This window comes from Falco rusticolus, chromosome 13 (genome assembly GCF_015220075.1).
Source record: "Falco rusticolus isolate bFalRus1 chromosome 13, bFalRus1.pri, whole genome shotgun sequence".
NCBI classification, from domain to species: Eukaryota; Metazoa; Chordata; class Aves; order Falconiformes; family Falconidae; genus Falco; species Falco rusticolus.
In genome coordinates this window covers 21,449,120-21,474,480 of record NC_051199.1, presented here as the reverse complement: position 1 = coordinate 21,474,480, position 25,361 = coordinate 21,449,120, and the positions used below count along the sequence as shown (strand labels likewise).

General features: G+C 38.6%; 1 protein-coding gene and 1 long non-coding RNA gene across 4 annotated transcripts in view; one reads left to right on the top strand and one right to left on the bottom strand.

Moving 5' to 3' along the window:
- Positions 1-154: 154 nt before the first annotated feature.
- Positions 155-23,850, bottom strand: CCDC39 (coiled-coil domain containing 39). The gene is made up of 20 exons (XM_037406192.1): positions 23,716-23,850; positions 23,165-23,284; positions 20,959-21,105; positions 19,820-19,978; positions 18,755-18,847; positions 18,541-18,669; positions 17,176-17,367; positions 15,398-15,501; positions 14,927-15,059; positions 11,620-11,814; positions 10,757-10,921; positions 9,331-9,468; positions 7,787-7,995; positions 6,416-6,539; positions 4,986-5,145; positions 3,804-3,910; positions 2,410-2,550; positions 2,073-2,249; positions 1,743-1,831; positions 155-1,113 (listed from the first exon to the last, which is right to left on the bottom strand). Exons 1-20 carry the CDS (start codon positions 23,824-23,826, stop codon positions 948-950), a joined length of 2,859 nt encoding a protein of 952 aa, XP_037262089.1. The 5' UTR covers positions 23,827-23,850; the 3' UTR covers positions 155-947.
- The window catches only part of LOC119156464, a 29,922-nt gene continuing 5,668 nt past the window's right edge, over positions 1,108-25,361 (top strand). For all 3 annotated transcript variants that reach the window (XR_005107151.1, XR_005107150.1, XR_005107152.1), the window contains exons 1-3: positions 1,108-1,221; positions 12,602-12,658; positions 16,078-16,162. This is a non-coding gene — a long non-coding RNA (uncharacterized LOC119156464). The remainder of the gene's footprint in view (positions 1,222-12,601; positions 12,659-16,077; positions 16,163-25,361) is intronic.

Here is a 25,361-nt window from a genome sequence, read left to right as displayed (position 1 = left end):
GGTGCACTTGTTATATATGCTGCTTAAGTGAGTGGAACCCTCCGGTATCTGTGAAGGCAAGTATATTACATACTTGAAATGCGTCAAATATCTTCTCTAATGTAAGGAAAAAAAAAATAAAAACCAAAACAAAACCCACACAAAACAAGCCAACTGAAGTAGAAGAAGAGTTTTAAAAGTGTTTATTGTCTAGGTAAGTTCAAGTGTGGGCCTTTTTGGAGGCCTGTTTTTCTGCTGTTTTCTGTTTGCTTTACAAGTAGCTTTAAGGCAGTGGTTGTGTTGCTGTGGAAAAAGTTACGCACTTCTTACAATGCGATTGCCAAAGATGTTGGCAGAACATGTGAAGGAGCTAACAGCCGGCAGACTACACAATACCAGTTGTACTTCAGCTGCAAGATTTCCAAGTAATTCAGTAGGTACAGGTCAGGTACAAAAAAAGGTGCTCTGTAATTTTGAATAGAAAAAGCACTGTTTTACTGACTTAAATCATATGCTCTTATATGACCTGAGATGACTATTTGATTAATAGTCGAGGTTGATCTTGAAATCAAGTATGCGTTTTTGTTTCCTGGGCTGCTGCAATGTAATCTAAAACTTATTTTGACAGTGAAGATACCAATTTATGAAAACTAATGGCTCTAACAACTCTTGTTTTCATTATAAGAAAAGCGAATTAATGGCTTCTGAAGCGTTTTGCAGATCTTTAGTTCTCCAACAGCAAAATGAGAAAATAAGTTAAAGGTTAATTTATTTTATCTAGAACTTAAACCAGATGTTTTATGTAATAATGTATTGCGTACTGTAGAAGAAAGTTAAAACCTACATAAAGTTCTGATAGAAATTAATGCTAAGATTGCCAGTATACCTTGGTAAAGAAGTTAAGGCTTCTTAATTGATTCATCTGTAACTTAACTAGTGTGAAGCCTTTACTATGGCCTTCAAAAAAATTACTTAAGTCTTTTTTTTGTGTTTACAATGCTGGAGGTGCTAGCTCTGCTGGGTGGCTCTGAACCGCCAGCAGCCGCTTCTGCAGCGGTGTTGATGGGCAAGCTCAGATCTATGACTGTCAGCGACGGCCTGTGACCGGACCCTGAATTTGTGCTTCTGGAGGATCTGAAAGACAAAACATTGACCCATGAGTATACAGGGAACTCTGTACCTAAAATACAAGTTGCTAACGGTGGCATACAGTATAAACACTAGTGCTCAGTAGCTCTCTAGGTAAGATTCCCTGCAAAGATTGTTGTAGACATTGCCATTAATTGCTTAAGTAACCTGTGGGAACGTTAATCACAACTGACTTGGCATGTCATATGCACTATTAGTTGAACAGGGGAAGAAAGTATCAGTAAAAGCATACATGTCCGTCTTCCCTTTTTAATTAGGAAAGGGAGCTCACACTACAAAATACAAAATGTGGCTGGAGCTCAAACTTGTGCTTCTATATAATGTGAAACCACCTCTTAATTAGAGCATGGTTAGCAAAAATCCATGTAATTATTCTGTAATTACTGTTTTATAACTGATGGACGCTGAAGTAAACTTTGTGCTAGAAAAATTAGTAAACTTAAAGTGGGGCAGTATAAGGAGAAAGTTTTATAGAGTGTTCAGGAAGTAGAGACAAGATTGAGAAGGCCTTTAGGAGTCAGGAATTCTGTCATTTAGGGACTAATTTTACTGGTTTAAACTTTAACTGTAAAAAGCAAAAAAAGCCCCCCCAAAACCCCATTGCTTGCACATACCTCGTAGAAGCTAGTGAGCTTTGTGTGGATGGTGATTGAGATCTTTGACTACCACCAGCAGAAGTAATTGTAGGAAGCTCTAAACTAGACTAGAAAATTTAGGAAAAAAAAAAAAAAAGTTGACCTAACGGTTGTATAATAGGACTGGGTATATCAGGAGGGTTTATAATCCTTTGTATTAGAAGACATGTTGAAAGCAGATGAATGCTTTTTTCTGTCTTACAGTAGATAGAATTTATGGTTGAATTTAGGAGTTGCCCTTGAAAGATGCTCATCAGTAGACTAGAGCTACTGATCAAGATTTTGGTGGCAGTTAACTGGAAAGCTCACCTGGTGAAAGTACATTTGAAAGGGTGTAGTTAAATCAGGATTTGCTTCTAGAACATCAGCTAACAATTTGTCGATGGTTCTATTGAAGCTTTTCAATTCACGAAGATCAATGTCTCCTTCCTGTGTTTCTGTGTTAGTTTTCTTCAGAGACTGAATTTCTCTGGATAGTCTGGAACACTTTTAACACAAATATTTTTAAAGCATTGCTATTATGAAAATGCAACATACTTTCAGAAAGCTGCTAAGCTTTAAATTCTGTGGGTTTTAATTGTGCTATTGTTTATAAACATACTACTGTCTATGAAGTTATTAAGTTGTCATTAATTAACATACAAACCTGTTTTATTACCCTTTCTAGTTTTGGCTTTTGTTCTTCTGTGTCTTTGTTCAGCTGCAAAATAAGAGCTGCTTTTTCCTTCTTTTGCTCTTGGAAGAGGGCCCCCTTCTTCAGTAATACATCAAAATCTTTTTCCATGCTCTGCAAATTCATTTGAACAGTTTTAGTTTATAAAGCAGTTCTGTTATCCTATCTTGTATTATTTGGTGGAAGGGCCTGTTATTGCTACTACTTGTTTCTAAGTGTAGCTCAAGCAATTAGTACTAATTACAACTCAAAACTTTCTGCCTGTTTAGTGTATGAATACCTGGATAAAGAGACCACCAGGTAGTTTAGATATCCTTAAAAAAACTACTTTAAAGGTACTGTGAATTAAGTTCTAAGTAGGTATTTTCAGATGTGCCTACAAAGGATTGACTTGGCACAGTACCAACTTCCCAGTGCAAGCTATCCTAAGAAAAACAACATTGTTTCCTGTGGTAAGAGATGGAAATCTTTAAGTGGAATTAATAAAATCAGCTCTGTAAGAGTGGCTTTTCTTAAAAAATAAATGAAAGGGTATGCATTAACACCTCATTATAGCCTAGGACTTATTCCCTGATGAAGATGTGTGTCTCGTTTCAGAGATGCTATTTCTTAAGGTATATGTCTGTGGTGGCAGAATAAGCAATAGGAATGTTTGTTGACCTGTAGCCAGTCACTTGGGGCTTAAGAGTCATCATGTGGGATATAACAGGGTGCCTTTGATTTCTTCTGCCTAAAATGTCACACATCAGCTGTTATTCCTAAGGGCCAGGTGGGCCCTTTGATAACAAGGGGAACCAAGAGTAAGTCCTTGAGGAGGAGCCTGAACCCAAGCTATCCTTTACGTGCATTTAGTGCTCAGCCTGCTAAGTTGGGTCAGCTGGCTCTCTTGAGCTAAATTAATACTGTTTAAACTGAAGTATCCTGAATGCTAATAAAACAGAATATGTTGCCCTAGAAAAATCCTGGGACATGGATGCCAGAGGACACAAGGAGTGTGAATTTTAATCTCTGTGGTACGAGGCAGGATGATACAATAGTGGTGTATGTGCACAGAAATACAACTGCTTTCTTGGCTGCCAAAATAGAGCATCTCAGCATGCATCTGGGATTTTGAAACTTCTAGCTGTATGTGTCTAAAAAGCCAGAAGCCTCATTGTGATTTAGAGGAAATGCAAATAAGCACTCAATTTCTGAAAAGAGAGGTACAGCATTCTAAAAAATTGTGTCTGTTCACACAAAGCATTAGATACAAAAAACAGGCAAAAATTTGTCCGAGAATTTCCTATTCTTTCAATAGGATGGCTTGGATGGATTAAGCTATGTGCTGCAGCCTTGTCTGTCTGGTCAAACTTTTGCTTGTATTTTACCTCAAGATTTTCCTGAAGTTCCTTGATCTGTCTTCGTTTGTATCTGTATTTTTCATCAGCAGCCTTTTTCTCCTCCTCTAGTTTCAACTTTTCCTCATATTCCTCATCTGTGATCCCAAACAATGAGGCAGCATTATTGCTGGACAAGCAGTGTATACAGCTCAATTTTTCACTTCAAAGTAAGTTACTTTAAAGTGCATTACTATGTTAGTGTTGGCAGTATTACAGAGACCTCGAGGTTTAAGGTTTTTTTGAATACTGTACTACTCTTTCCAAATCACTGTGGAAAACTGGCTTCATGAGAATGATTTAAGAGCTATTGTTTCCAGAGCCAGCAGAGGGCACAAAAGTTTAATAATCAAATATTTTCTAGACGTTTATGTCATTTCTTATGGTGATACTTTTTATACACTCAGCAAAGTTCCCCTGATGGCAAGCAAGCTCATGAGGTCTAAGTGGCAACAGAAACAACAGATGAAGATACTTTCCAGAAATCTGAGGAATTTCCAATATACAAAAACTTGCAGTTACATAGTGTGTATTCTAAAATCTGCTGACACTACGCTACAGTAGTGCAGTTTGTTGTACTCTTACTCATCGTTTTCCCAGGTGACAGGTTACTACTTTTTTTTTCCCCCCACTTCCATGTGAAAATTCGAGATAATGATGGCGTAGCTAAGGGATCCACCTTCAGCACTACAGTACACGTACCCAGGCTGCCGGTATCATTGCTCTGGGTATAGTTTTGTGCCCCAGCTGGCTCAGTCTACTGCAAGAAGGTCAGCAGTGGCATGGCTTGTCCTTCTGAAATCTGAATTAATAACTGTGATGCATCGCTCCAGAGAAGGTAGTGCTTTTTGTACTGTGCAGTTCTATCCCAGTAATGGCTTTTCTCCCCCCAGTAATAATCTATTATGCTTTGCCTCTTCTGAGTGTTCCTACTTAGGACTGTTCACAAAATTTATATAATATACTCTTAGAGACTGTCACATAAGTTGTATATACACCCTACTGCATTTTCTTCTGTGCTTATTCTGATGGACTAATCACAGCAGCATGTGAATCACCTATGCTTTTTGCTGCTATTGGTTTAGTCTCTGTACGATTCATTCTTTTGTGCCAGGTATATAGTTGGGAAATTCCAAGAGTTACACAGCAAATAGCAATTTCTATTTTACATACTTGTCTCAGTGACTTCCCTGAAGGAGTTCCGGTAATTGCTGTTGCAGTTATTGAGTACACACAAAGTGTTTTCCAGAGCTACAATTTCTTTTTCAGCTTTGCAGATCTTTGCATTTAAATCATCGCCTTCACGCTGTAGTGCTTCCTTTTCCTGTGCAGCCTGAAAATAAAACTGATATTTTAGGTGACTGCACGCATACTGAAAATACTAGGACAATTGTACAGGGAAAAAAATACCTGCAATATATAAGAGTTAAAATCCTAGGCAGAATATGGGGCTTATCTGTGTTGTCAGGCCTGAACTGAGATCTGAGTTACGAGGTAGCTGGAAGGAGTAATTTGCAGTAGTGGAAGTTCTTTGAGGTATTTCATCCATGTGCATTTTGTTGTAGGTGTCTGCCTGTCCATCTAAGCTCACAAAGCCCTGATTAGCAGTATCCACACTGTGTACAAAGCAGCCTCCATGCTTCGCACTGCTGATGGGAACTGTAGCACACGCTTCACATCAGTTTCCTTTACCCACAGAATCCAGCTAAGAGTTGAGATTGTATGTTGTATAAAAACCACTGAAAAAGCGTCAAGTCATCCAGTTTGTCTGGGAATTACTCACTTGAAAGTCTTCATTTATCTGATCAGTGAGATTTAATAAACACAGCCAGCTGGTGAAGGGAAGCAGTTTCTATGGCCCTTCAGAACATCTGATACAGTGAAAAATCTGTGTAGTTGTAGAGGGTACACACCCCCAGTGACCACTGGGGTTTCACCCAGGGTCACTGCTGTGCTTGATCTCACAGTAGCACAAATACCATCATTAAGAAATTTAACACTTAAGAATCAGAAAAAGGTGGACTTCACAGCCAAGATCACAGCTAGAAGCATTTTGCTTTAAGAGGAACTCTGAGAATTTGAGGAGATCAAAAATAATAGATTGTTGTTCCAGAATCAGGGTATTGCATTATGAATAAAGACTGATTTCATTTTTTTTCCAGTGAAAAGCTGAAGTATGCATAGGTGATAAACCTGACATTCTTCAAGGTATAAACACTATATGGTAAAATAAATACTTAAAAATAACTCTGAAATCTGTAGAAGAATTTAAGATCATGTGAGACTGTGATAAACTACTTTTCAGTTTTTAGTGGATTACCACATACGTGACCAGTACTACTTATGCCTTTATAAAAATTAACAAGCACTGAAGTGAAAATTTTCAAACTGCTCAAGATCAAGGCTCCACTGACAGTAGGAGTGACCATGGAGATTCATGTGAAATTGCTGTATCGTTTTAATAACCAACAGCGTCAGATAGGTAAAACAACCAGACTGAAAGTGAGCAGTAGGCAAGGAGGTTGTCTTATTTACTTGAATAGAGCCCAGGGAAATCTGTATCTTAAATGCTTGAATTATAATGAATTATGTTAATAAAATACCTTAATTGCATAGTAGGTATGAGTTTTCTCCTCTTCTCCTTCAGGTGGCATCATGACAACAGTAAGAATTTCATACCTGCATCTCAGTTTATCAATTTTGTTTAGGCGATCTTGAAATTCAGCACTGATTGATTTTGGGAAAAAATAAGTGGGGTGAGAGAGTGTTTCTGTGGGCAATTCTTGCTATAGCAACTTTACTGGTGTTATTCCAGCAGCCTGCCCGTGTACCAGGAGGCAGGCAGGGCAGCAGTTGTGCAGCTGCTGGTTTTTTGTTGCTTTCTACGTTCTCCCAGCCACAGTCATTTGTTTCTCTGGTTACCTACGCTTCTCTTGTAGTTCTGAACTGAGTCAAATTTATTTTCATATTCCAGATCTCTGCATCCTGGGAGGCTGTGCCACAGTCCTTCCCAAAAATGTTTAAAGGTTTGGCATTTAAATCCTACAGCTGCACAAGCTGCCCCCTGCTGCTATTATCTGAATATTGCCACTATAAATGAGCATAAGCAACAGTAGGCAACAACCCCAAATCAAATTACATGGAAGTATCAATTAGCTGTGTAATTATCAAAGGAAAAAAGCCACACAGTCTGTACTCTGGGTGTGCAGTTAAGCTTGAGTCACACTAAATCACTCTAATTTCCTATTGTGTGGGGTGTGGTTAGCAGAGTGGTGAATAAAAAGCCTGCCAGATTTCAGCAGTTCAGCTGCTGAAGGGTTGACTTTTGGCTGGATACAGATACGGGGATTTCAAAGCTCAAACTGTCCCAGATAACTTTTCCCTTCTGTCATCAGTGCAAAGTATGTCATAATGCGGTTGCTTTAGAAGACAATACGTATATAACTCAGAAGATTTAATTTTTTTTTATACGACACATAAGGGAGAGCTCATTTGTTAAAGGCAAAGAAAACCCTAAACAGACAGACTTACTGTACCAGTCAAAGAAATTACAGTTTTATCAAGCAGCTGGGAATAAACTCTCTTTAAAAGCATCTTCTGTTTCACGTACTTTCTTATACCTCCAGACATATGATTGCACATTTCACGATTATTTTTTAAAAAGGCAGGGTCACACACGTGTCATTTACTTTAAGAAAATGTCTGCAGCTGAGTTTTCCTCTCAGTACTGCAGAGGATCCTCCCTAATGGAATAAAGTGTAATCTCATGTTCACCAAGTACTTAAAGCTGTGGGCTGGACTTCAGAGAAGGGATCTCTTGCTAGCCTCAACTGTCCCAGTACGTAACTTTGAGCAAGATTTTTTTCATCTTCAATTTCTCCAATTGGTGAAATGAGGTTAAATGCTTCAGTTTTTCAGTCCCCATATAAAATGTACTCAATAAAAGTTACAAGTTTAATTTATATAATAGTTACCGTATACGTTGCCGCTCCTGATCCACGAGTCTTATCTGGGAATCCAGCATTGCCTTATGAATCTTAATTTCCTCAGTTCTTTCTGCTATGGCTTTCTTTAACTCCAGTTTTTGTTTTTCCAGTGTTAAAACTTTCTCTGTTTTATTACACAGAGCATCTTGAAGACGGTTCAGTTCTAGTTTTAAGAGATTATCTTCAACCATCATCTCCTAAAAAATGCCAAAAAGGTCTCAAAATAAGAAAGCATCGGGTTTTGTTAAGACTATTTGTAACAGTTAATTTTTTATAAAGCATCTGTTATTTTATCTCTCATATATGTACAACTGTAAGACTCATTTTGCTCTGCATTTAGAAGCGTTCTCACTTTCTCATTTGCTAAACAGTTTACATGGCGAGTGCAATAGAGGTAGACTCTGTCCTACATAGTTTTATACAAATTCATCAGACTTTCTAATTCAGACCAAGTTATGGGTGGGTAAGACTTCCATCTACAACTTCCTTTCAGTTTAGGTGGCTTCAAAGAAATTAAGCAGACCTTAGAAGGAAATTTCTGAAGCTGTTAATATCTCACTTGAACATTAGGACAGTCTCGGAATTTGTTTGATTCGGTAGGTCTACAAGTAGTGGTGTTAGATAAGCAAATTTTTATCTACCAAAGCTTATGAAAAGCAGCAAGAACTTCATTAGCATGCAAACACTTTGAATCATTTTTTGAAAAATCTCTTACGGATCCCAAACTCTGTATCATTTTTTCTCTGAGTTCTTTTATGCCATCAGCTTCTTTCTTTCGTCTCTTTAAATTTCATCCCCAAAGAAAAATTCCAGTTTAGAGAAAGAGAGAGTTTTCACTGAGGAGCGAGTGCACCAGTTAAGTCAATAGCAAAATTCTTTCCCCTGCTGCTTAGCCCCTGTATTGTTCTGCTACCTTAGTGCCTCCTTTAGGGAGGCTAAAACTTACTGCAGGAAAAAATATTCAGCAATTAGAGCATAGGGACCAGGGAGGGGATGGGTGGGTCTGTTTATCAAAACATGAGGAAAGGACTTCTATTTTATTTCAAATTTCTTAAATTGGAATATCAATAGATCCAAACCATCTGCTGGGGGAAAAAATTTCACAATTTAATAACAAAACTGTGCCAAACTTATTAGCTGGCATCACACATCAAGAAAAAAAATACAGTGTTAATTAAAGATGTCCTTGAACAGTAAACACATTTCCTATTTTAAAGGCAGGGAAAATATCCACCTGACCAGGTGGATATTGTGGTATAAGTAATGTGTGATTAAACTGATAACCCAAACAAACTTCATGCTTTATACCGGGGAGAAAAAAACACTGTGCCTAGTAAGGTAACAGTGATGAAAATAATTGCAAAGTTTGGAAAGCAAGGTGTAGTCAAGAAACTACAGAGAGGGTTCTTATGGATATAGTGATATATAGCACTGTGGGAGGCAGACAGCAGCCTTCAGATTAAGTCATGAGTTCATGTTTTAGAAAAAACAAACGTGTCCTGTGTTACTAATGTTATGAAATAATACTGTACCTGCTTAATGGCTTTAGCTTTTTTTAGTTCCTGATCTGATCTCTCATTAAAAAGATTTAGTTCATTTATCTTGATCATCACATCACTTGTTTCTTCTCCTGTCTTATCCATTGCTCTCTTGATGAAATGGACATCACTCTGTTTTCAAATAAGTTAATTTATTTCAGTGAATGTAAGTTGCAAGAAAAGCTACCAGTTCATTTTAAATGAGATATTTTTAAGTCCTGGATCACAGGAACCACCATCATCTTCTGTCCATATACTGCTCTGCAAACAGTGCCTAGAGTGCTGTTGCAATATTAAAGTCATTGCTTGTTTTATTTGGAGCGTAGAAACTGTTATTTATACAGTATAGATCTTGCAGCCATTAAGGCAATTCTGATACAATCATGTATTTTGGTCTAGATGAAAAAAAAAAAAAATCCTGGCATGTCTGACCATGACTTTTATGTCTAGAATTCATCTTCATAAACCCACCTGTCTTTGATAACACTCCAGAGTATGAATAAATTCCTGGAGGTGTGTTTCAATGTTTGTCAATTATATTTGCTGCTCAAATTGTCTATCTCCTCAAAACTGAAGTGTGGGCACCGGTTGCCCGACCTTAAATCTTGTTATTGCATGGAACTGCAGTTAAATGGCTCTTCTATGTGCAGGTTTTTCCCCTCACTAAATAGGTCAATTTTTTTCTTAACTATCACTTTGAGAAACCACTTGGGTATGTTTCATTAAAAACCTGACTTTTGTCTCTGTACGGTTTCTCTTTGAAAAGAGGTTTATAAATGTGCTAAAATGTAGCTGATCAAGAAACATACATTTTTTATGAAAAGAAATTATAAATTGGCTACAGAGTAACTGACTGGTTCATAGCTACAAAAAAGGTAAGGGTATTTTTTGAGAATTAATGAGGGTCACTGGATAGTGGAAAACCAGAGAACAAGCATGCATATGCAAAATTTGCACACATGAATAAAGACCAAAAAAATAGTATTTCTGAACCACGTATCAGGATTGGGGTCAACTAACTCAAATGCTGTTACTTTGTACAATTTTAAATGCAACTGTACTTTTTTTATGAAAAATAAAAAGTAAGTAGTAGCATCACAGAATAATATTCTCCTATATCTACATGGTCCTAACAATAAACTCAGATGTTTCCAAGCAGTCAGTCACATCTTGACATGAAAGCTAAGCTTGCCTTTCCAATGTTTCAGTGCTTGTCTTCATGCTAAGGTGTCTCAGTTGTGCAGTAATGACCTATTTTTCTGGAAGGTAGAGGGAGCATACAAAGTTTTCCACACAGTTTACACAAAATTCATTTATCTGTTAATCTAAAACCAAGGTATTAATTTATAAGACCCAATCTACTTAATTCACGGAAGTTTCCAGATGTTACACGGTCAACCTGATGTTCTAAGGAAGCTACCTGAAGTTTCTTGTGCTGTGCATTTAAAACATTGTACATGTTTTTCTTTTCTTCTAAGGTTTTCTTAAGTTCAGCAACTTTGGCTTCCAAAACTTGTTTTTCATCTTCATTAACCTCCCCTTCTAACCGTGACAGCCGTCTCTGAACTTGCTGAATATGAAAATCCTGTTAAAATAATTTTTGAGAGAATTCATAGTCTGAGATAAGCAATTACAGCCTTCCTATAAAGCTAAAACACTGGATATAAACTTGGATCTAAATGTTGGCTTTAGGACAGTCACCCAATTAAGCTATTGTTTTTATAATAATTTATGGCTTATAGACCTCATTAGGAGAATATTCTTAGTTGACTGATGCACAGTGATGGTTCAGGAGTAATCTTCCAGAGCAGTAACAAAGCATACTCGGCACAGTCTGCTGTAGGGAGGCTTACAGTGGAGTTGCCATCTTGCTGTTACCAGAAAATGCTTATATAAAAGCAAATTTTCAAAGTGGTGCATAGGAAATAGACACAAAATCCAATTAGTAAATAACAGGATTTTGGCATGTACCTCTTGTATTGCTTTAAAAATTTACCCTGAGGTGTCTGTGGTTCAGAGGGATCAAAGTAAAGAACTGATTGGAGATTAGTGGGAAAAGCAGCAGATCCAAAAAATAATGAAATACACAAGCGCATGATGTAGGTGATACTACAGAAAGTCTCCATTTTATCCATACATGTAGAGACAGGAATAAATGCAGACTTCAAATCATACTGCACAGCACTTCCAAAATGGTAAGATGTAGACAAACATTACAGAACTCAAGCTATTTATTCTTGTTAGACCCAAGAAACAATGATGGTATGAATGTTAACATTTTACCTGATTATATATCAATTCTTGTTGTTTTAATCCATCTGCATCAAGTCTGTGCAGCCGACTTTTAAGATTTTTAAGTGATGTTCGACTTCCCTCAATTTCTGCTAGAACACACTTCTCCTTATCCTTCTGCACCTTTAACTCTTGAGTCTTCTTGAAAAGTAGTTCTTTTAACTGGTTCATTTCTGTTTCTTTTTCCTGGTGACAAATCAATAATTAGAAGTAAGTAAGTAATCACATCAGAAGTAATTTCTGAGGAATTACTTGCCTTTATTAAGCATATATAGGAAGATTAAAAAATTTCAATATTATATCCATTAATATGAACATGGAATTTCTTAAGTCTTCAGAATGGTTGGCAGGAAAAGTCTTTGATTTAAAATTATTTATTTTTTAAAAAAAAATTTGGATCCTACCCCACTATTGCATGACCTTTTTTCCCCATTATAGGAATACTACTGATTTTAGCCTTTCAGAAAACTAAAATCCTGCCACTTTTTCCAAAAGACCCCTCCTTATTGCTTCCAGTATATGTGAATATTTGGAGAAATACGTGCCATTTACACCTACGTCAGTGCAGGAAATTAGGTTTTAGTAGGGTTTGCTACAGTAAGACAATGCTGAACATTTCAGGTAACCTGAAATGTACTGAAAACAAACAAAATTGAAATTATTTTCTTTCTATAACCCTAACAAGGAAGACAATGTCAGTCTTTCCCTCCTTCCACCACCACACCCCCCCCCCCCCCCCCCCCCAAATATCAAAGACCTTCTAAAGCTCAGGCTGTGCAGCATACTAGCTTCCTGTAAGGTACATCTCTAAAACCAGTGACGTGACATCACAGTGCTGTTCCAAAAGACTCATTTATGTTTAGCTCAAGCCTGGTACAGAGTTTGAAGATGCACGTTTAAATTAATATAGCAAAACACCTTAGAATTCACATTTCTGCACTGATTAAAAATGTGCTTATTCTTGATTTTATAGGTATACATGGTGAACTTCGCTTGCGAACCATCTTGCTGGTTTTAACAATGGTGAAAGGTAAGTCAGCTCCCTCTCTAAGAGTTTGTAATCACATTCTACCAAACAGATTTTTTTTCTTGTATTTGAACTTGCTGTAGGTCAAATTCCAAATCCAAAACTCAGGAAGTAAAAAAGCAGGTGTAAGTTTAATATTAAATTGTTTATAGCCCGTAGCATTTCACACTGATGTCAGTGGGCTTTAGATCATGCCTGAACACAGGAATTTAATTTCAGAAGTAAACTGTTCTTATGCATGTGCCCAATTCTGAGCTCTTTCTGAAGCTAATGACAATGATGAATTTGTCTACTAAAACTGGATCACAATTTGACCTTCATTTCATAGTCTTTCTTGCGTATCTAAATCCATTTATTTAATAGAAATTGTTTCTCTCCCTTTAAGTGAGGTCGTTAATAGAGATAAGATATTCAGTAAGCTTCACTGTGCTGCACTGCTTTGCCACAGATTGGAGAGAGAGAAGTATCTCAGAACTAAAGCGCAAAATGGTGACATTTCATCCACATTGTTCCTTAAATATCCTTTCACAGTAAATTAATAGATGCAGCAAATAGCCATGTGTGTCTAATGGTGATGGAAAGCATGTTTCTGACTAATACATCACAGACATTGTTCAAGAACAGTTCATTCTAGTTAAAATATTACCCTGAAGCTGTGGAGCTGCCAGGCTCAATGTCATCTTAGGTTATCCGCCACAGACGCAAGTAAAGAAACTCTGCTAATGGTTTGGCCACCCTGGTAACAGTCTTAAGGGGAAGCAAATAAGGCTTTTACTTCCATAAATCGTTATATGATTACAATTTGTTTTCAGATTATCTGAAAAACCAAAACAGTGAGTAAGGCCTGTAATTCAAGAAACTCTCTGTAAAGAAAGACATCCCCTCTCTAGTTTCTCTAAGTATATTTAAGATGTACAGCTAATGCCTGTGGGGTTACTAAGTTTGAAAAATAACAGTCTGCTGCAAGGGATTATTTCACATACATGCCACAGGAAACAAAATAGGGGGGAAAAAAAGGTATACAGTGCTATGCACAGACACAGCTTTATTGTCATGTGTCGGAACACCTGCTGACATGTTAATTTAACGTGGTCATTTTACTGTGAAGAAGGCTTCAGCATATCCAATACTTGAATTGTCCAGCAAAATGTAAAAATAAAAAAATTGTATCAAGTTCAGTCAGAAGTTAAGCAGTAGAATATTTTTAAGAGAATTAGTAGCAAAATAACAAAACAGTAGAAACATTTTCTGAGATGTGGGAAAGTTCAGATCATTGCATTACAACATTGCATTTATTCAAAAGCCCTTTGCAGTTAGTCACGTGATAATTAATTAGGATATATTTATTCCTATACTTAATTTGCAATGTAAGAAAGAAGTGGGTTTTGAATTTTTTTTAATAAAAAGTATTATTAGACATGTTAAAAAGCAGACACCATATTACAGCTTATGCTTGTCAATTTCCGTATCAAAAATTTTTACTCATCGTGAAAATGAAATCTGAAGTGAGCCAGTAATTCTTTAAATGTCCACAAGTTAGATGTATCAGAGTATCACGTAGTAGAATTAAAATAATGAAGAGGAGACTAGGCCAGCCAAATTGGATTAAAAGATTTCAAAATCTTTTTAAACGTCAGTTTGCCAAAATTATAGTTCTTCACACGTTTCTAACTTTCAGTGGTGTTTTACTAAAGCCAAGAATTGTCAGTGGTAATGCTACTGAAAAGTCATTCTGACAAGATGAAAAGGAAGTTCAAGGACCCTTGTTCCTCAGTAGTCCATAAAATAGAATGTTTAGAGGCAAATTCCCCAAAGGGCTAAGCAAAAATACAAGATTTTGAAAATTTTCAGTATTGTTACAAAGCAGAAGCAAAACATTAATGTGTCTTTATAACAAAATTTGCCCAAATTTTATTTCAGTCAAGCCGAGAAGTTGTAAGTAGCTTTTAGGTGATGTTAGAGATAAATGCCTGTTCAGTACACTGGCAGAGTCAGAATTCTGGTTTTATATCTGATCTGTGCAATGCCAGTGCCAGTATCATATATTAATATATGGGGACATCATCTTCTGAATTACTAGTACCACTTATTTTCCTCCAGTTTCCCCAGCACAGATACCAGCTTATCTATATGCACATTACTTCATCATTTGATGAAATAGCTACATATCATATTAATACTTAAACATTTATGGATTAAAATGAGTGTCCTAGATAGATGTTGCAAATTCAAATGAAACCTCATTTGCAGAAACCATGAAAAACATCTCACCTTGACAATTTTTTCTTCTTCCTTGAGTATTTCTTCCATCTTCAAAGCTTTGTCTTCTGAACTGAGTGTCTCCTCAGTCACAAGCTTCAGCTTATTGGAAAGACTTGCATTTTTTCCATTAAGAAAGCTTAACCTAAACAAAATTACACAATTTAACAAGTTAAATGTACATTGCATATACAACACTGCCAAAAATAAGCAGCATACCTTACTAAGCAGTTGCCTAATAAAGCAAGCTAAACTTGAACCTATGATAACCAAGGCCCTAACTGATCTTTTCATGCCCTTCAAAAACAAGGATTACCAGGAGTATTTCCTAAATTCCCTGGTGCCAGAAACTGTGCAGAGCATAAAGTAACCAGAAAGTTGGAGGCTTTAATCATGAACATTATTTAAGGTTCTTTGCTACCTCAAGGATTTGATTATACTATTAACCCTTACAAATGGTACTTTTGAAGGTCTGTTTCTTACCTGGCTTGTTTTTTCTGTATTTCTTTCTTCAGATTGGTTACTTGTGTTCTCAAAGACTCTAGATCAGAAGCAGTTCTGTCCACAGTGGATTTCAAAGCATCCAGCTAACAAATTACAAAATGGAGCAATTGGGTTCTTTATTTACTTTGGTACATGTCAGGATATTTTACATTGTAAGGGAGCTATTTATTGGAAAGTATTCTGTTTCTTTTTAACAGTGTTTTCCATATAGGAAGTGCTGCAAATTCTGAGGTGCTGTAAATCAGCACAGCTAGTAAACTCAATAGATTAATTTACTTAATCTGAATACTAGGACAAAATACTTAAGAATACAGAATGAATTACAAAGGTGCTGTGGGCTGCAATTCTTGTCCAGCAGCAGCTGCATAAGTGGAACCATGGTTTTATAGAGCACAGCTGACTGATGAGGGTCTTTGTAAACATGGGATACCCTTATATAGCTAATAAATATTTCCAATTCAAACTTTGTTGGGTACATAAAATTATTTTGATTAAGATAAGGGTACACTGTGACAAAAATAGACAATTAATTTGGTAAAAAAATACATGACAGCATACACTTATTAAACAGGATAGGGATACTTTGCAATCGGTAGGTAGCTCATTAGTCTTCACAGTATCACTTAACAATGGATGTGTAATTGTCTTCACTTTCACAGATGAAGAAACCTGATCAAGGGTGTATGTAGCTGGTTTCTCTCTGTACCAGAATGAGGAACCAGGAGGTCAGGCATCTGTTGAACTGTAAGTCTGTTTCTTTCCCTGTTTCTCACTTGCATGCCACAGATGTTCTAACACCTAATAATTGGAGACTGTTCTCATTATCACATTATGTAGTTTTAATTGTAAAAAACTTCAAGCAAGAATCTCACAGCTTAGAGATGAAAACCTACCAATCCTGTGAACCCTCAAGTTTGTGTGAATTATAGGGTAATCTAATAGCCTACACCTTGTTTGAGCTACCTACAGTTTAATTAGGGTATCAGTTTGAAGCACCTGCTACAGAAAAGGTATCCAAAGTTAACGCAACAGCAGGTGCATTGTGTTTTTTTTTAAATCACAAAGCTTGCTAAGTAGCCCAGTGTTACCATTTTCTTGTTAACAGAAAAATGTACTAGATGATACGAGTGTATCCCTTCTCAACAGAGCCATGAGATTTGAATACCTCTTAGAAATACTTATACAGATATTTTAGTAATTAAGCAGTGCAGCTCATTCCTAGCTTTAAGTGCAGATTAACTACAAGTAACAGAGTAAGTACAAACAGCAGCAAGCATGGCTTGTTCACAGGGCAGCCCTATCCTGCTGCCTCTTGATTAGAAAGCCATATGAAAGTAAGTTGGGTTTTTTTTATTTTCAAGAATTTTAACCTGACTACAAGGGCCATCAACACTCACTTCTGAGAGCACAGGATAGAAAATGTTTGGAATCCCGAAGAGCTTTCTCTCATCTTTATACGATACTGCAGTCCATGTATGCTGAAGGCAAGACATGCCTCCTTCTGAAGCATCTAACAGTGTTACACCATTTAAAAGAAAATTCATCCATTTTATACCAACACAACAGAGAATACAAGCTAATCTCTTCACCAGTATCAATGACAGAATTAAGCTGAGGGTTCAGATCCAAATTATCATGAGTACACTGGGAAAAACAGACATTTTGTTGAATTAAAGCCAAAGAAAAGCAAATGCTATTCCTGTATTTCCTCCATCTATTCAAAAGTTATACTTTCAGAACGGTTTGGTCATCCTTACCTGATCCTGCAGCTGAACCCTGTAAGTATCCTGAGTTTGAGACTCATTTTGGAGGCTGGTAGCTTCCCGTTCAGCAGAAGAAATTTTCTTCTCGTATTCCACATTGTTAAGAGTTTCATTTACCAAAAAGGAATTCTTCTCTTTCAGCACAATTTCTTTCTTTCTGATCTCCTGTTTTATCTCTGTTATTAGCTATCATGATAAAAACATTTCAGATGGCTTGCACTAGTTAAGATGTGTTAAATTAATAGAGTACAACCAGAAGACAAATTGCTATTAAGACTACTGCTTGCATTAGACAGCCCATATATCACATCATCCTTACATCCTTAAATTACTTCATTCTGGTCATATATCACAAAAACAAATACTACAATTGTTTGGATTGGCAACTTCCAAAATATTCCAGTAACTTCTAAAAAAGATAACACTATGAACTTAGGTGAAATAAAAATAGTTTTTGATTGACTGAATAAAGAAGAAAAACAAGCTATGTGAACAAAACTTCAGATAGACTTGACACAGAGGAAATGTAAGAGGAAAATTACCAATAGTAGTGATGCTTACTCTAGCTGACAGATTTACAGCTATTCGATGAAAATTGTTTATTTTGAAGGGTTAAGTAAAAGATAGCTACTGGGAAAATTAGAGTGTAGTTCTAGTGTAAAAGAACAAAACAAAACTGTTTACAAAAGCACCAGTGGGACTATTCTATGGACTACTGTATATGGGAGATTGGCCACTGCTGGGGTATTTTTGTTATTGCTTTTTTATATCTGTTTGTTGTTTGTGCTTTGCAGGAACCTTCTGACCTGAAATACTATGAAATCCAAAATACTTCAGCTAAATTAGACCCTTATATTTTGTGTTTGGTAGTATTTCTTCTGGCTTGTCATTCTTCTATTGTTACTTTATTTTTTTAGTGTTATATCTTAAGCCTGTTTAAACCATGTTTCTGCTCAGGGTATATGTAATACCCGTATGGGCAACTTAAAGCTGATATTCTTTCAGCAGGAAAATATCATACCAGCAGAGCTAAGGATTTAGGTAGAGCCTTCTTGTACATGCAGTTATGCTTTCCCCCACCTTCAAAAAAGCCATTGTTACTTTGGAATCCACATTTATAAAATTTTTCTTTACACTGATCCTTCAAGCTTTTTCTGGTGCATCTGTTCTATTGCCCTGCAGCACTTTCAGTAATACCTGAACTTGGAAACACCTTAATAAAACAGAGGTAAATACAAAGAGAACACTGAACATTAAAAGACCCAATCATTCTACATGTGAATGGCAAAATCCTTATGAATATCATAGACACAAAAGTAGGCTGATATACTGATATGGATCAGTTAACAGCAGTGTTACCAAAGCACAATGATCAATCTGTTGATCCCTTTTTTGCATCTGTTGTACTGCATTCTCCCACTGCCTTATGACTTCTTGCCTTTCTTGATGTACTCTGCGAAAATCTTCAACTGTCTTGTCAAGCTCTATCTGTTCAAAAGAAAGCACCCTCATGACTTCTGATATTAAAAATTCCACATGTAACAGGGTATCTTCAAGAACCTTAAGCACAAACCTGTGCTGTCATGGTTTCTGTAAGCTCATTATCAAGAGCTCTGCGCTTGTGATTTGCTTGCACGGTCAACTTTTCTACTTGAAGGGTTAATGCCTAAAATGAAAAGATATGAATATAAAATGTATTTGAAAACAAATCTATAATGTCTTATAAATTCTTAAAGCTCTGCTACATTTAGGGGTGGAATTATTGAGCCATCAATTTTATTGTGTTTTAGAGAACAAAAAACTGAGAATCTTAGCTTCCCAAATATTTGGTCATACAAGAAGCCAACCTCTTGTCAGCCCTTGGGACTGGATTGCAGCAAGGCCAAAGTAACCCTCCACTGTGTATAAATGTGGATGTGGTTTCCTCAGCATCAGGTATTTCACTTTACTCTTCCCACTATGCTGTGTGACTTGCTAATGTAACTGATATCAGTGAGACTGTGCAAGCTAAAGTTTTTAAGTATTTAATGAGTAAAAATCAAATTTCTCCTCCTTGTATTTAAAGGCTCAAAAGAACATTAACCAGGGTTACTTATCTCTAAATTAACAATATACTTGAGAACTAACCCTTACAAAGTCTGAACTTGTGACTGGAGTCTCTATTTATACCATCTTCCATTATTCCAGACAGCTTTACTGCAGTAACTGTACTTTTTTCTCAGTAATATTAACAAATTCAGTTCTAATGGGAAAGTCCACACTATTTGTCCATATTTGGCATGCACTTTTGAACAAAGTCCTCTCAATTCAGTAGCAGTTTTCTAGACTTGATTATCTATTTGTGCACTTTCTCAGAAAAATTAAAACTTCAATTTTACCCAGATGACCAAATTAATGTCTTCCACTTATGCCTTTCACCTTTTGTAAAACCTGTTGTCTCTGATATATATCTGATCTCTCTCTCTTTATAAAGAACCTCATATGGAATAGCACTGTTGTGCTAAGCAGAAACCAGCGTAAAAGCACTGTTGTACAACATCTTGTCTCAGTCTTAACCTGATTTGACAACATAACAGGTCTTCAAATGCTAAAATGGTTTTCTGTTTTGTCTCGGAAAATTGCTGTCATTTCTACTTACTCCTAGTTTCCCTTCATCTTGTTGTGCATACTTCTGGATTGTGATAACATCATTATCTTTACGATTTGATTCCTTTATCCAACTGTCCAGAACATCCTCATGACAGTTCATCTGTTGTTTTAAATTTTCCAACTTCTTAGTGGTTTTATTTATAGTATTCTAATAAAATTAGATATAAAGAGTTAATATTAAAGTGTCCAATATTTTTGAATAGCAATCAAAACAACCAGTTCAAGCTATTTTCACACATACTGTTGTCAACAGAATTGCTAGTTTCCTTTTTTATTAATTGTGTGTTACACTTGAGGAACACCAATAGATGTCCTGTTCTTAAAGAAGACAGTTATCACAAACTTAAAAAGCAAATAATACTAAACAGAAAAGTCAACCTCTGGTTATTCCACATAATAAACTGATCTGAAACATCATAGGTTAAAATCTGTCTCTCTTACATTGAGGCTCAGTTCTTAGATCCTTATCCTGCATATCAATTTACAGATGGCCCTACATGACAAGGGACTTCCTGACACAAACATGAGAGAATCCAGACCCAGCTGAATAGCAAGGATATCTTCATCCTGCTACCCATTCTGAGAAACTGGAGTTTACAGACCTAACAAGAAGAAAAAGAGCAAATAAATTAAAAAGTAAACATAATTTAAATTCTTCATAGAAAGAAAAAGAGATAGTTCCATTAATCAGGAAAAAAACTGTAATTAGATAGCATTAGATTGTTATTTTTTTTTAACGTAAAGCAAATTTTTGATCTTGAACTCATGCCCCAAGTATATTTTATGTGGAGAAGAAGATTTGCTACCAACAATTTAATTTTTAAACCATAAAGAAAATACCTGCAAGAATTAACAAAATGGTGATATGGATGTATCTGGCATTAAGAACAGAAGTCTTTCAATATCTACTTAATATTTGCTAAGTCTTGTCCAATCTATGCAAGGAGATCCTCAGTGTCATACTACTTGCCTACACATGGAAAAGCACATCCAGATCATCTATTATAGTTTAGAAGTCTTAATTATAATCAGTTATTCTGGACTTGTATTTCTGTAAGCACAAGCGAGCACAAGTCATAAAATCTAATTGCAATATGGGTGTTGTCTTACAAAAATTGTAAACCTTACTTCTTGACTGTTTTTCTTCTCTCTTAAGGAAACTATCTCATCTTGCAGTTGTTTAATCTCACTTTTGAGGCGTTCGCATTGTCTCTCGGCAAGGACTTTAAAGTGCTGTTCAGTTTCACTTTCATTCTCTCGAGCTTTGTAAAGAGACTAGAGAATAATACATACAGTTCAGCATTTTACAATAAACAATAGGCATACATCATAAAAAAATCCCTCTTCTTACATACAACCAAATCCCAAGAGAATGGTATGATATCATCATGTAAATATGGGAATTTTCAGAGCAAATTTATCATTTGGATTTTAGTATCTCAAACATATGTATTCTAGTATTTGTATAGGCACACACATTGCATTGTATCAGATATCCATAGATCAACCGTTCGTAGTCCTAAAAACTGAATTGAAGGATTTTTCACCCAAAATTCAGAATCTTAATCTTTCAACATCAAAACCTTAGTCTCTTGATAAACAGCAAATTTACAGCAGGTTCAGGAGGCACAGCAAAAGAAATAATTTTATTGTTTTGTGCTGAGACAGACCACCACCAGGCTGCCCTATAGCAATATCTCTGTACTGTCTAATTGTTCTGACAAAAGTGATTTAAAAGTGGGGGTTTCCCCTTGTATAATAAGAAATCTATTACTAGAAGCTTCGCTTAAATCATAAAATCATAGAATATTTTGGGTTGGAAGGGACGTTTAATGGTCATCTAGTCCAGCCACGCTGCAAACAAGCAGGGACAACTTCCACTAGACCAGGCTGCTCAGAGCCCCCCCATCCAGCCTGACCTTGAGTTTCCAGGGATGGGGCATCTACCACCTCTCTGGGCAACCTGTTCCAGTGTTCCACCAGCCTCATAGTAAAAAATGTCTTTCTTATATCTAGTCTAAATCTACCCTCTTTCAGTCTAAAACCATCACCCCTTGTCCTATCACTACATGTCCTACTAAAAAGTTTGTCCGCATCTTTCCTATAAACCCCTTTAGGACTGGAAGGCTGATGCTCTAAGGTGTCCCCGGAGCCTTCCCTTCTCCAGGCTGAACAACCCAACTCTCAGCCTGTCTTCCCAGGAGAGGTGCTCCAGCCCCCGATCATCTTTGTGGCCGCCCCTGGGCTCGCTCCAACAGGTCCATGTCCTTGTTATGTTGCGGGCCCCAGAGCTGAATGCAGTGCTCCAGGTGGGTCTCACAAGAGCAGAGCAGAGGGGGAGAGTCACCTCCCTTGGCCTGCTCGACATGCTTCTTTTGATGCAGCCCAGGAAAAGGTTGGCTTTCTGGGCTGCAAGTGCACATTGCCAGGTCACGTCCAGTTTTTCATCTGCCAGTATCCCCATGTCCTCTTCTGCAGGGCTGCTCTGAATCCCTTCATCCCCCAGCCTGTACTGATACCGGGGGTTGCCCTGATCCAGGTGCAGGACCTTATACATGGCCTCATGAGGTTCACATGGGCTCCCGTCTCAAGCTTGTCCAGGTCCCTCTGGATGGCATCCCATCCTGCAGGCATGTCAGCTGTGCCACTCAGTGTGGTGTCATCGGGGCACACTCAAACCTACGGCATTGATGAAGCTATTACTGGTGCCAGTACAGACCCCTGAGAGACACCACTTGTAACAGATTAAAAGTTTAACACTTGAATCTAGCACCAAAAATATTTAAAGTTGTTCTGCTGCAGGGAAGTTTCTTCAGACTTTTTCACCTAGGATATTTTACATGAAACGTATGCAGCTTTGACTCAGGACTCTTCAGAAATCTAAAGGACCCAGTATGGCCAACTAGAGTGTAAGCACAGACTTACAGCCTTAACCATTTCACTTCATTTTGCATGTCCATGAATTAACTCTTCACTCACATTTCACAACTAACTCTTGACCATTAAAAAGGCTATACATCTGGTTTTCTCTTTACACTGGTTAATGTTCCCTGACCAATTTTTTTCTTATCATCTACAGAAGTCCCCATTCGTAAGGGATTCAAAAATGCATCCTTCTTGGCCTTCTTCTAGGTACAGTCATTGGATCTCGGAAGGTCTTTTTAATAATATCGCCGGTACACAGTGTAACTTGGGTTTCCTGTGAAAATCCTAGAATAAAGGCCTGACAAATCTCTAACACAGCTGGCGAAATGTATAGCGATACCAACCACAGAAAGACACTCAGGTGACAAGTCTGTCCGGTCAAACGGATCTGCTAGAGGCAGCAATTTACCTGGGTGAAGCTTAACTCTTGTCTTAGGTTTTTGGAATGAGATGCCATCGCTTTTGTGCGCTCTTCAAAGTCAGCCAACTCATTTTGCAGGTCTGCCTTTTCCTTTTGCACCTTCTGCAGCTATTTAAAAGTTAAAACGGCCAAGAGACTAGTTTTAGTCGAGTGCTATCACCTGCAACTCCTTAAAAACAGAGCCATTGCAATTACTGGTCGCAAAATACAAGAAGCGTGCGCCACGTTCCGTGACAGACTGAGACGCGGGCGGGAGGACGGCGCGCTGCTGAGGGAGCCCTGCCCGCCCGCTGAGGGGCGAGGGCTGCCCGCGCCCCCCGCCCCCCGCCCGGCTGCCAGGCCAGGGCCTCGCTGCCTCCTTCCCCCCGCGGAACCCGGGCGGCCCTCCCCGCTCCCCCCCGGCGGAGGAAGCTGCGGCCGCCCCGCGCCCTGAGGCGGGCGGGGAGGGGAAGGGCAGCGCGCCGGGGCCCCCTCAGAGCCGGGGGCACGGCCCGCGGGGTCCGGGTCCTCGTCCTCCCCGGCCGCAGCCCCGCGCTCACTTCGTCCTCCAGCGCCTTGTTCTCCGCGTTGGCCACGGGGACGGCGTAGCCATCGTCCCAGCGGAGCTCGGCCAGCACTGAGGCGGCGGGGCGGCGGCCGGCGCTGCCCATGGCTGCTGGCGGCGGCAGGCAAAGGGCAACCGCGGCCGGCGTCGCCGGGCGCTTGGCAACGGCCACCGGCCAAACGGGAAGTGGCGGGGGCGGGAGGCGGCTGCTGCTCCGCCCCGGGACCGGCCCTTCCCGCCCGGCGGCGGCTCTGCCGTGCGGCCCGGGGCGCTGCCCTGGGGAGCGGCCGGTCTGTGCCAGCAGCAGCTCCTCAGCAGCGGCTGGCGGGGTTACCGAGCCGCCTGTAGCCGTCAGGCCCGGTGCCCGTGGCTGGCGTGCGGCCGGGCAGCTCCTTAGGGGCCCGCGCCAGAGCACCGGGCAGTCACAGCACCGGGCTGGTCACAGCTGCCGCAGCTCGGGGATCAGGGCCGCTCACCTGTTGCTGGTAACACCCAGCAGCAGGTTTCTCGGAGGGTACGTGGTACGTGCCCTGCTTCTGAACGGGCCTCTGGCCTTTTCTTCCCAGTGACCAACAGGTGGGTTTCTTGAGCCAGACTGCCTTTGGGTGGCCGTAAATACTAATGGTATATCGTTCATGAGTTTTACTGTTACCTTTTTGAAATCTTCTGTACTTCTGGGTTACAAATTCTCCTGTACCACTGAGTTCTATCATTCATAGATGGAGAAAGGCATGCCAGGTTGGGCAAGAAGTATAGCCTTGCTGCAGAAACCCTCTGCTGGTGACTGTCTGGCTGAAACATCTGAAAAGGCATTAAAGGAGTTATCAAAACATAATTTAAAAGTGTCTGTTGCTTAACAGAGCAATGAAACAGCAATAAGCACTGAGGAATGGTTGGGGTATGGTTTGGAGAAGCAAGGAGTTTGCTGTGAGGTTTGTTATAAAATGTGGGCCTGTGGCATGGTAGCAATGCTGACCATAGCAGGAGATGTTGATCTTACTAGATACCTGCATATTTTCAGAGAATTAAAAATAGCTGAAGAACAGTGAAATTCAGACCTGATGAGGATGCACCAAAACGGCATCTTGCAGTGTTGTGCAGATTATTGCTGGTCTGTCATTGTTAGTCGCTTCTGTGAAAAGTCTTATTCTTAAAAAACTATTCTTTAAAAAGTTAAAAGTATTGAAAGAAAAAAAACAATGTGAGGAGGCAACCTTGTTTCTTGAAAATAGAGGGATGGTATAAGGTTCAGTGCCTCAAGCTACTTGTGAAACAAACACAGAGGTCATGAGGAAGATCTTTTTTGCCTCTGTCTTACACTGTGTGGTAGATAATGGATGGTTCTAAGATGTGCTGAATAATATTTTTGAAGAAGCGAGCTTAGCAGGAAAATGTAGTGGCTTAAGATGGTAATTGCCAGCCTCCTGTCACCTTCTGTTTGTCTGCTGGGATGTATGAAGTTGTGATGGCCAAAGTCCTCTCTTGATCACCTTGCTGTATGCTTTTACAGTCTGTAGCTCAGGGGTGATGTCCATCTGATTGTGAGAATAGTGTGCAGAGTATAGTTAGTGTCTTCCAGAGGAATGTGGAATGATTGTGGAGTGTGGACAAGACAAAGATAGTCATCTGCAGGAGGAGAAA